At 42.5% G+C, this 12,539-nt stretch overlaps 1 protein-coding gene across 2 annotated transcripts in view; it reads right to left on the bottom strand.

The window, feature by feature from the left end:
* GYS2 (glycogen synthase 2) overlaps positions 1-12,539 on the bottom strand; it is a 78,090-nt gene that overhangs the window by 49,873 nt on the left and 15,678 nt on the right. The window contains exons 3-4 of one of the 2 annotated variants that reach the window (XM_050968744.1): positions 10,556-10,747; positions 9,618-9,803 (exon numbers count right to left, since the gene is read on the bottom strand). In XM_050968744.1, the coding sequence (XP_050824701.1) occupies positions 9,618-9,803; positions 10,556-10,747 (378 nt within the window). The remainder of the gene's footprint in view (positions 1-9,617; positions 9,804-10,555; positions 10,748-12,539) is intronic. The other variant, XM_050968753.1, reaches the window with a different exon arrangement.

Below are 12,539 nucleotides of genomic sequence, written 5' to 3'. Positions count from 1 at the left end.
TGGTAAAAACATGAGAAAAGTGTGCAGGAGTTTTTCAAAAATGTTTTTACTTTCAACAAAAAATGTCAACCAACTATAGAGTTGGTGCAAACCCTTAAATATTTTATCAAAAGCGTTTTGGTTCCCCACCCTCAAAAATTGAGTTGCTAAAAATGTTAATTAAAAACTCCAAATTTGGGAAATTTTGACCAGGTCTAGTTAAAAACTTCCTTCTGACTCCAACGACAACAGAGCCCGAATACTCAAATTCCATAAAAACACTATCCAGAATATTGTGTGTCATTCTTGTTCATTTTCGTTTCTTTATGCAATGCTTGAATATTGATTCCCCCTTCCTCACTGCTATCAAATTCTTCAGCTTCTGGAAATGGGAAAGGTTTTGTTTCTGGATGCTCTTGCGTGACTTCTAGACCAAGTTCTTGAGGGGCATCAGCATGGTTCTGTTAGTGGGGAGGAAGAAGATCTCATCATTTTTAATCACATTGTTCCTCCTCCCACAGTTCATCCTCTTTCTGTGGTTCTTCCTGCTGTAGCTTCTGATACTTACAGAGATGTTGGGTTCTGGCTTTTGACCTTACTTACAAGGTGGAGAGAGAAATCTCATTGTCTACCTCTTAGCAGGCTTGACTGATGACTTCCGAAAATAATAGTCTTAGATGAGTTGAAGGCCAGGTTAACTGGTACTTAACCAGTTGATGAGAGTGCAACACAGATGAGAAAACACAACAGGATAGGGAGTGCAAATTGAAGTGTCTACTTGGAAACTGGTGTACTTTTGTTCTACTGTGTATCTGCCAATGTGAATGTTAGCACACAGGCAATCCTGCCACCTACTATTTGATTTCCTCCTCCTAGCTTGGTCCACTCTTGCCTGCCACATGAGCCACCAAAGTATCCACAGTGGCCTTCGTAGTGGAGGTGGGGTCACGACTGAGTATTGTGTCTTTTTAGAACCGACAGCTCATGGGTGCAGCACCGGAGTGGTGGTTTGCCTCTCACACCTTGTGGTAGGCATTCTGCAGCTCCTTCACTGCATTATGTCCCAGTTGTGGCCCCTTTCTGTCATGCATCGTGAAATCTGTCCATAGGTATCACAATTCCTATGGTTGGAGAGCAGCTGGGACTGGACAACCTCCTCTCCCCAAATACCGATGAGGTCCAGCAGCTTGCCATTGCTTCAAGCAGGGGATCACCTGGCATGTGGAGCAGGCATTATCACCTGGAAAGATGCACTGAGACCACTGCATGCATCACTGAGCAAACAGGAAGGCGACTTTCAAAATTTCCAAGGAATTTAAGGGGTGGAGACAGTTGGGCACCTGAGGCGATGACCAGAGAGGTGAGAACAGGCATTGTGGGACACCTCCCGGAGGCCAATTGCAGCACTGTAATCGACCAGGGTGTCTACACTGGCATCGCAGCACTGTACCCCTGACACAGAAAACTGTACACCTCTCGTTGCGGTGGTTTTCTTACAGCGCTGCAACTGCGAAGTTTCTGCGCACTAAGTGGCTTGGCACTGTGTACACCTCAGGAGTTACAGCACAAAAAGCTGCTTTTCTGCGCAGAAACTTGCAAGTATAGATAAGGCCTAAGACTGCTTTAGGTTTCTTCTTTACATAGATTTTAAGAGCAAAAATTTTCCTCTCTAATTCCCTCATTCTAACTCTAATGTTCTGTTTGGTTTATTACTAGTCAGCTCGTTCTGCACATGTAGAGATCTCATTGAGCTGACTAGTAATAAACCAAGCAGAACATTAGAGAGGAAAATTTTTGCCCTTAAAATCTATTTCAATTTCAAAAGAAAAAGAGGGAAAGGTTACAAATACACAATGTTGTGAAAAACACGCTGGGACTTAGTTTCATGCAATCCTGGACCAAATTTTGAACTAACTTCTTCCCTCTGCATGGAGTCCTGTGATGGATTTCTAGTTTTATTCATGGCTTCGTAGTCTACAATCAAAAGTCAGTGATTTCAGATGAGTTCCATTTGGAGTTTTCAGATTCATCAGAGCTCCTAACCCAGCATGAAGCTCAAAAACGTTCAACTCTGCACCCTTTGCAGGCCAAAACCTACCAACTTTCACATATCTCCATCACAGCAATAAAAATAAAATCGATAATCCTTGGAATGCTAAATATACTGTCAGATGAAAGTTGCAAGTAGAACTGGTTGGAAAAAACAGATTCAAAACTAAAATTTTTGTTTCAGATTGACATTTGCACATAAAATGACATTAAAAGGCTATTTAAACTCAAAATTTGAATTTGAAATGAAACGTTTTGATGTGAGTCAACATTTTGAAATGAAATGTTTCAAATTAATGTTTTGAAATGAAATAAAACATTTTCTTTTGAATATATATCTAGAAATAAAATGTTCTGTTTTGAAATGTCACTTCAGAAAAATCAAAAACTGTCATCAAAATTGACATGTTTTTCAATCATTTCAGTTGTTGGGTTTGGTGTGTGGGTGCTTGGTTGTGTTGGTGGCCTGTGATATACAGGAGATCAGACTAAATGGTCTACTGGTCCCTTCTGGCCATAAACTCTATGACTCTGAATTTGCAATGTCTGCCACCATGCTGCCTCAAGTGAAAGGCTGTGTGCCACCATGCTGCCTCAAGTGAAAGGCTGTGTGGCTGTTACAATACTTCGTGTGATTTTTGCTTGTAACTAAAACCAGCAACATGACCCCTGGATGTGTGAACAAGGGAATATCAAGAAGGAGTAGGGAGGTGGCATCACCTCTGTTTGCAGCATTAGAGAGACCATTACTGGAATACTGTGTCCAGTTCCGCTGTCCACACTTCAAAATAGATGTTGATAAATTGCAAAGGGTTTGGAAAAGAGCAACAAGAACAATTTGAGGTCTGGAAAACATAAAAGAGACTAAAGAAGCTCGATCTAATTAGTTTATCTAAGAGGAGGTTAAGGAGTGACTCTTCACAATGTATGAGGGCCTACATAGGGATGAGATTCCAGATACTAGACAGCAGAAAAAGTCAGAATGAGATCCAATGGTTGGACACTGAAGCTAGACAAATTCATACTAGAAATAAGGTGAACATTAACAGCGAGAGTAATTCACCATTGATACAACTTATCTATGGATGTGGAGGATTCTCCATTACTTGCGGTCTTTAAATCAAGCCTGGGTCCCTTTGTAAAAGATATGTTGTTGCTCAAATATAAAAGTTATGAGCTGGATGCAGAAATTATTGGGAAAGGTTCTCTGGATCCTGTTATGCAGAAGATCAGGCTAAATGATCATAAAGGTCCCTTCTGGGCTTAAAATCTGTGAAAGTGACTTGCCTAAGGTCACAGAGTAGGTCTGTGGAACAGCTGGGAATAGTCAGTAACAGAACTGGGAATGAAACCCAGGAGTCCTGATCCCCAATCCATTGCTCTAATTACTAGACCCTTGTCCCTGTGGAGCAGAACCTTCTTCATTTCCAGCTCAGGGGAAAAGAATCCAGCAGCTCTGGCATGCTATTGAATAAAGATTAAGAGGAACTAGTTATATATTTAAAACCCAAAATTTAACTCCTCATTTATTGCTCTCTTATGTAAATGACAAATAATAGAATTTCCCTTCTTCTGTAGCTTAGCCTCACTAAATAAGAATAAAAACTACACATCCTAGCTTAAGTCAGATTTACATTAGCTGCTCTTCTAATAAAGCGGATCAACTTTGCATAATGGTGAGCTCAATGACTGTGGAAGTGGCACTGCCGTAAAAAGAAATGAGAACTGGGCCTGCTATGGTGCCAACAAAAATGCCACAAGCAGGTAGTTTCAACTGAGACTTTACAATGCATTAATTTAGTTAGTATGCCCAGCTCCTGCATTACTTTGCTTCTTGTAGAATCATTTATAAAACTGTGCAGGCTAGATGTAAAAAAGCTACCAGATCAAAATATTCACATTTTACACCAACCAGGCACCCATGTAAATAATTACACAAGGCGCAAAACCACGGAGAGTCAGTCAGACCATAGGATTTCCATATGCAGTATTTTTAAACTATAAAATCTTAAGGTGAATTTTCAGTACTTGTGAAAGGCTTAGTTGCTGGCGCCAGAGACTTTTGCCAACGGACTTGCCCATTGTGTCTAGCCAGTGCTCCACAAACCCACTTTGAAAGGACCACTGCTAATATGAGAAAGAAGTGTGACCTCTCTGTCCATTGGCTTCTTTGCTAGTTCTGATGCGGAGCTCTGTCCCGCAGGAATTACATGGAAGCTGTCAATATATTTCAGTGAAATTATGAAAGGTGCCAGCCTATGTGAATTCCTGGAAGGGTGGGCAGAGTCCACCAGAACAAAAAGCCCTGCCCCTCAAATAGGAGAGGGACCACAGGCAGGCGGTGTGCACCTTTCTGCAGCAGCCACTCATGTTACAAGAGAGAAGCAGAGGGCAGGGCAGCTTTTACGTCCTGGAGCACTCAGTGGGAGGCACAAGGGTGGGCAACACCATGTGCTGGGTAATACCATAGTGTCCAGCCAGTCCCTCTGACCATAGTTCAGGAGATCTCCAATTCTGGTGACAGCAGGACCAATGTCCAGCTCACCCAAGCGGCCTCCACTACTTGTACAAAGATCTGAGCTATACAGAAAGGTCTCAAGGAGGTGGTCTTCACCACCAGGCTTGAAAGATGCTAGTTAGCCTATTAGCCTCTAGCACTGAGAATCCCTGGCTTCTCTGCTGCAACTGCTAAAAAAAGGATGCCAGTTAGTGCCATGGACAGTTACCTTTTGGAAGCCAGACTGAGAATACCCTACTCAGTCTGGGTCATAGTGGACCACAAGCTAAATATGAGTCAACAGTGTGATAGTGTTGCAAAAAAAGCAAATGTGATTCTGGGATGCATTAACAGGTGTGTTGTAAACAAGACACGAGAAGTCACTCTTCCACTCTACTCTGTGCTGGTTAGGCCTCAACTGGAGTATTGTGTCCAGTCCTGGGCACTGCATTTCAAGAAAGATGTGGAGAAATTGGAGAGGGTCCAGAGAAGAGCAACAAGAATGATTAAAGGTCTTGAGAACATGACTTATGAAGGAAGGCTGAAAGAATTGGGTTTATTTAGTTTGGAAAAGAGAAGAATGAGAGGGAATATGATAGCAGTTTTCAAGTATCTAAAAGGGTGTCATCAGGAGGAGGGAGAAAACTTGTTCACCTTAGCCTCTAATGATAGAGCAAGCAGCAAGGGAGATTTAGGTTGGACATCAGGAAAAAGTTCCTAACTGTCAGGGTAGTTAAACACTGGAATAAATTGCCTAGGGAGGTTGTGGAATCTCCATCTCTGGAGATATTTAAGAGTAGGTTAGATAAATGTCTATCAGGGATGGTCTAGATAGTATTTGGTCCTGCCATGAGGGCAGGGGACTGGACTCGATGACCTCTCGCGGTCCCTTCCAGTACCAGAGTCTATGAATCTATGAAAGAGTCTACTCATGTCACTGAACAGCCATCAGAACATAACCTTTGCTGATTACTGACCTTGGCTGGATTTGAACAGACAAAAAAAAGCAAGCTCTTATTATTTGTCCCTGACCACTTCATTCCCCCAAGCAGAGATGACGGCAAAAAAAAAAACCACACAGGAACATTATACTGCACTAATGACATCCTATTAATTTTTCTTCTTTTTCCTGTTGTTTCCCCCTCAATAGGAGTGTTATTCAAACATCATAATCTTGAATGCAAGCAAAAAAAATGTACATTTTGTTTCACTCTGACATTAACAGCTGTTTGACAGTAATGGGCTTTAAGTTTGTACTGACTTGGACCAGATTTGAACTAGTGACCTAGAAGTGAAAGGCTTATTATCCAATTACCAATCCCCTGAGCCATGTAACCCAACTGCAAGCTAGGGGAGCAATGGGGCCAGTTACACCAGAGATGAGTTTGTCCCATTCATGGCTTTGCATTCTGAGATGAATTACAAGTTCAGCCATAGCATGGATGTGATGAGCAACCCTTGTTCTTTATCTCGTTGGGGAAATGGTGTGTTCTATACAAGACACCTGTCTGCAGAAAACAGAAAATGAAATAGCTGTTTACACTTCTAGAAAGTTCTCCTGAATAATACAGGATCCAAAACAAACAGAATGATTAAGTTAGATTTTTCCATTTCAATTGTCCACATAAGCAAATGAGAACTGAAACTATACAAGCATTTAATTTCATAAAAATATGTACGAGTCCAATCTACACTGATACAGGCAGATTGTTTCAGTCACACCATTGTAAATCCAGAGTGACTTTGCCAACTTCAGTGGAATTACTTCACTTTTACACTAGTTGACCTAAGACCAGAATCTGGAACTTTGGGGCCACATCATCAGGACTGGCCAATGGTCCCCTGGGGTCACTCTAGCAACCAGGGATCGCTGGAGAGCAAAGGAATGCCAGCTAAGCTCTGTTTTCCTTGACTATACTCCATACACTGACTGGGGCCAGCTAAGGGTGGTGTAGTTGTGGCTAGGCTGGTCCTGCACTGGAGAATTGCTCACAAGTCTGTTACAGCCTCTTTAGTGGCTGCTTTGTTTCAAGCAGCACAAACTTGCAAACAGATTTCTGAATCAAAAGCCTTTGGCTTGGCAAGGGAGCAACATGTACAAGGTGGGAGGCCCTCGCAGTTCTAGCTCCCCTCTGCTTACAACGATGGGGAAAATGTCAGTAACTTTACAATTGGGATTACATGTTGCTTTATAAAATTCCTGATGTTAAGGTTTATTCCCAAATGTTGGGAACTTGGGTCAAATTCATCTCTAACATATGTCTATTGACGTCAGTGGGCTTACATCAGGCTATGCATTTGTGTCCTTTATGTTTGTATTCATTTGTTGTACCTTGTTAAGAATATGGATAGGAGGCATTTTCTCCTGCAAGAAGTACATCAGAAAGAAAGAAAAATGCTTTGCAATCTGTTCCTTTGTATATTCAAATAGGAATCAGAGTGTAGCCTTGCCCTGTCCTCTATGTCTTCTGAAACCTGTCTATCTCATCATTTAGCTTTCCTGCCTCACGGCACACCAGTTCTTTGACAGTACCTCCTGATTAGGGCTAGGCAGGTTCTCTTTGGAGCTCATTAAAGCCAATCTTTGTTTTTCTACATTGAGTGCTAGCACAGGCAACACGAGGCTCCCTCTCCTTCTGCCAGATCTGAGCATACCTGCTTGTTCCCGGGCACTCCTAGACTGTTGCTTCACCTCTTCATTAGGATATAGTTATCTATTGTATAACATACACCCATTGGTTCTTTCCCAACTGTCTCAGATACTTTGCTTAAAGCTGAAGGAAAATATGTTCCTTCCAAGAAATACTGATCAAAAGTGAGATCTTAAATTCCATTTGAAAAAAATCCAATTGGCCTGAAACAGGAAAACTGTGTGTTGTACTTTGGAAAAGGAAAAAAGTGACATGCCCTTTAAAAGGTATATTGTCTCATCCAAAGGTTAAACACTAGAAAGCCCTGGAGAGTCTTTATCACTGGACAAATCACTTGGTTTGACCTTAATAGTCTACTACTAAAAGACAACAGCAAGAATATCCTCTAAAGACCTGCCTATCTGTATCATTTAATGAGTGTGTGCTAGATCAGCCCCTTATGTTTCTCATCTGGCTTTTGGGCCAGGCTGACCTTTTTACAGCCAAAGACGCCCTCATTAAGACAGCTGATCTCTCAGTAAATGTTACGGCTTGTCAAGAAGAGCTTTAATGCACTGTAAGTGTCTGTGAAACAGTCGTGTAACAGCCTCGCACAATTTCCTGCATCAGTACCCTTTTAAATGTCAACCTGCTTAAAGGAATGAGCTGTGGAATTCCATTAGCCTCCATCATTAAAGTATATTTGCAGAGATTAATAATAAAATACTTCAGAGAGGTAATATTAATACATAAAAGGTATTCTCAGAGAGAGACATATGTCTGTTTTTAACTATCACCATAGCAATGAATAGGATTTCAGAAGATAAATATTTTTGTATTGATATATATTTATGTTGCTACTCAGAAATTCTCTGTGCTTTAGAGAGCATGGCTTTGATTTGAGAACACATGAAAAGTAGGGAATTAAAACAAAAGGTTTGCATTTTACTGTTGTCCTTTTACAGACTCATGCAGCAGACGAGTGCAATCTTAAATTTAATTTTTGCAAGAAAGATTATGGTTAAAGATGCACAATTCCCTTCAATTCTCTGTATCAAGGAAGTACAGACCAAAGACCGGGACACTTCATTCATTTTTAGCATGCTATCTAGCAGCTGGCTTATTTTACAGCAATATGACAAGTGAACTGACATGCATGAGGATATCACTGCATTTTTTAGTTCATGTTTAACTCTAAGAAGTAGTAAAGATGTTCCTACAGAACAGCCACTATTATGCAGGATACTAAATTCTGAGCTACCACAGCGAAGTAGTCTTTTAGGGTGGAATTTTTAAAAGCGCTTTGGCATGGTTCATACAGGATGAATCCGTGATGCATAAACCAATCTTAAAATCAATTTCTCTCTCTATTCGCATTTGTAAAACACAGATCCCACCCTGTACCTGCAGTTGCTAATCAGCAAGTATATCCGAGGACCGTAATAAAATTCTACTTATGTTTTCCATTTTGTGCTGTAATGTGATATCATGAAGTTGACAGAGGGGAATATAAAACAAAAACCACTAGACACATTATCAAAATTTCAAGAAAGGTATTTTGAATAAGTCTTTTTATTTCAAACACAAATTAGACAAAAAAATTGAGAAAAAAATTCTAGCTGCCAATAAGACTTAACCCTAAAAATTTGAGAGAGTACGGATTTCTGTTTGACTTACAGGGGAGCAGAGGCAGGTTGGAGGAAGGCAAAATGAGCCTCATAATAGGAACCCAGTTGTAATGTCAACTACAGAGATTACTGTAATAGACCATTTTTTCTACATCCTTACCCTGGTAAAAAGTGCTGTAAAACACAGCAGCTTAAACGTCAGCTCTAAGACTAGCCCCCAATTACGTGGGTGCTATAGCCGCTACCTACTCAACTGGCCACAGGGCCTCTCAACCAACTTTCTCTACATCTCTGTCTTGATTGCCTCATTGGCACCTAAAGGGGGAGATTTTCAAAGGCATTGACTTTCAGTGGGAGGTGCGTACCTAACTGACCTTTGAGCCTTTGAAAATATCCTCAAACTGTTAATAATAAGGCTAAGAGCTTCAGATGGCAAGTGCTATAGCAGTGTGATGTATTGTTATTGCCATTTATTTATCAGTCAGTGGACTGGATTGGGCTGTTGATTAGCCCAGGAGTTTGAGGGTTTCCAGTTTTCCTCCAGATAGGCCTGATCCAACTGATGTCAATGGAAAGACTCCTGATTTCACTGGGTTTGGAATCAGACCCTATATGCCTAAGGATATAACTTATACAATTTATTATGCTTTGAAATTGTGGCAAAACACTTCTATGTGGGCCCAGCCCATGAGAATATTCAAGAGGGAATAACTGTGCATTGGTGGAGTTAACTGGCACCAAAGCCAGGAGCTGCATGGTTTAATGAGACATTTTAGCATCACTGAAAAGTTAGCTGGAAATGCCATGGGGAGGAAACAGACGACAGACTCTTACCTGGTCAAGTTTGTTGTAGAAATCTATACTTGCTGCACACAGGTACCTCCCGAGCAGTGTGGCATGGGTAGTAAAGACTGTGGCAACTGGAAGTTTCCTAAATCGAGAGAGGATTAGCCCAGCTCCTGCCTGCCATTCATGAAAGTGAGCAATCAAGTTGGGTTTGTCATCAAACTGGCTGGTGAGCTGAAAACAATGTGAAAGAACACATGTGAAGTCCACTGCCTCCTGCTTGTCACCCCCTTCTCAGCAGCCCCCAGGTGTCTGCTTACTTCTGAATGAAAAAAATTCCTATAGCATTCTACTTGACCACAGCCCTGACCTGTTGGTAGAGTTGGCTGGCTGTGAAGAGAAGTACATGCTGCACCATGTCCCCCAGTGGCATGCTCACCCAGGGTGCTCTGAGAAACACAAATCTTTCATTGTTCTTTATATTTTCTCTTTTGATATTAGATGCCAGTTTAAGAAAACCATAAGTGATTCAGTGTTAATTGTTTGAGGAAGATAGAAGTTTGGGAAGTAAATTGACTTTCTGTGTGGAGGCAAGGACAGTTTGAGAGTGATCACCTGGTTGCTGGTCATTGGTAGGGAGAGAGCGAGATCACTACACACAAAGTGGTGTCAGTAAGACCTCAGACACCCAAGAAGAAACCTAGGGTAGAAATGACATTAAAGTAACACCACCCGCCAGACATGGCTTTCCATGGAAAGAATGCAGTTGAACTGACCACCAGAACACTTTGAAATCAGAGATACGCTACAGCCATGAATTTGGATTCAGTCCAGGAGTGAAATTTCTTACCATTGGAGTGGAAGGTTTCAGATCTGTGGTTTCGGTACAATATATAATAGAGGAGTTACTGAGATTCCAAATTTGATTTGGATCTATATCAGATCCAGGTTTGAAGCCACTGTTGTTCTAGACTTTAACACCATACCTCTTTAAAGAACCAGGCAGTTAATGATCCAAAGATCAGTGCATCGTTGGCCTCTCTGTCATTAAAAGGGATTCCTATGTTGCATGCATCCCAGAACTCTCCTTTCCATCTGTCCAGATTCCAAGCTGCCGATCCTATGTCAAACAGCATAACGTATGGGTTGCCTTCTATCAGCCATCTTCCAAAAAATACCTGTTCATTAGAGGCAGAGGTGTTAGCAGAAAAGGCCAGTTTCTCAAGGAGTGGCCTAAATTTTGCCTAGAAACCCGAATTTCACGAGCAGAAGCATTTGGGAATGACATGGGTATTCCTGTGTGCTCAAAATGGATATTTGGGGTTTCTCTTGACAATGTCTGGAGGAAACCTAGTCCAAAACCAGGGTTAAAAAAAATCCAAGAAAAATTTTTCATGGTTTATTTCCCTTATATTTTTACTGAAAATGAAAGATTTTAAGCCACTCTATAGTTGGTTGAAAAATGGGAAGAGAGAGATGTGAAAAATAATTTTTCCTATCAAAATGATATTTGTCATTGATAGTTCAAAGTGACAGAACTTTCAGCCAATGCTAGTGATGATCACATTTACTGGCTTAAATGAGAGGTGTAGGTGCTTGGCACTTTACAGGATTGGACCCTGGGAACCATAACTGTTCACTTTTTACACATAACCTAATGGGCATTTGAGGTGCAATATAAGGGTGCAAGATATCTATGTCAAATTTAGGAGGCTTGCTTGAAAATCTGGACCATGGGAGCCTTAGAATCTGATTCTCATTCTCTAACGCCTCCTCTATACAAACAAGTTGTATTGATTAAATTACACTGGGATAGCTAAGGCTTAGAACTCTCACTAAGCGTGCATGCATTATATTCAGTGATGAGCTGCCAAAATCTTAATAATCGGTTCCCTATAAAAAGTTCTGATTTAAGGGGGGTAGTGAGGGAGGGGCAGGGGGAGATATACTGCAGGGCCCGGGGCAAATGCCCCACTTGCCCCCTCGGCAGCCCTAGAGCTTGCAGCCCACTCCCCCCTTACCTTGCCGGCAGCTCAAAGCAGCAGGACGACTCCGGAGCTCAGCTGAGCTGCCCAGCTGGTGCCAGCAGCTGGCCACGCTGCAGCTGGGGGGAAGCGGGGGAAGTGCCGGGGGAGCCTCAGCCTCCCCAGCTGGGAATCCTGGTAGCAACAGGATGGTACGGCCCGTGGACCGGAGTTCTTTGCCCATTCCCTGGTCCTTTAATAACCGGTTCTCCACAGAGGTCTAATTTTAGCAACCGGTTCTTGAGAACCTGTGGGAACCGGCTCCAGCTCACCACTGGTTATACTGATATAAAGATGTGTTATACCAGCATAGCTATTCCTGTACAGGAAAGGGAACAAGATATATCTGCCTAAGGCATCCTTATACTGGTATAACTGTGTCCATCTTAGGGGCTGTACCAGTATAATTGTTTCAGTAAAAATAATCACCCCTCTAACTGAAACAGTTATACCAGTACAAAAATCGTATAGAGTAGGCCTGAAAGCCCAATCCTCATTAACTCTAAGGCCCACATTCGGCAGCACATTCACTTCGCACTACTGTCATTGCATGTGCTCCTAGGGCCCCTCTCAGGTCCATGAAGCCCCCTCATCTCCCCTGTGCTGGGTGTCGGGAGGGGCTGCCACCACTTGCGCCTCCTCCCCTGCTGCTGTCCCTCACTATAGCCTCACTGGGCGTGGGGGATAGGGCTGCCCTTTGCCCACCCTGTGGCAGGAGCAGTGACTGCAGGTGGTGTTGGGGACCCTGTGCTGCCAGAAAAGGGAAGAGTCCAAGGCGGAAGGGCAGGGGCAGGGGCAGGGTCAGCCTGCCCTGACACTAGTGAATGGGGGGCACTAGGACCCTGCGGCGGCAGTTGATGCGGGGAGCCACATGGGGCAGCCATCGGCTTGAGGGAGGGAGGCTTGAGGCAGGGACGCTCTGGGGCCAGGGAGCGGTGTGTGGGGA

This window comes from Gopherus flavomarginatus, chromosome 1 (genome assembly GCF_025201925.1).
Source record: "Gopherus flavomarginatus isolate rGopFla2 chromosome 1, rGopFla2.mat.asm, whole genome shotgun sequence".
NCBI classification, from domain to species: Eukaryota; Metazoa; Chordata; order Testudines; family Testudinidae; genus Gopherus; species Gopherus flavomarginatus.
Note: the sequence above shows the minus strand (reverse complement) of the source record. Positions and strands in the feature narration are given on the sequence as shown.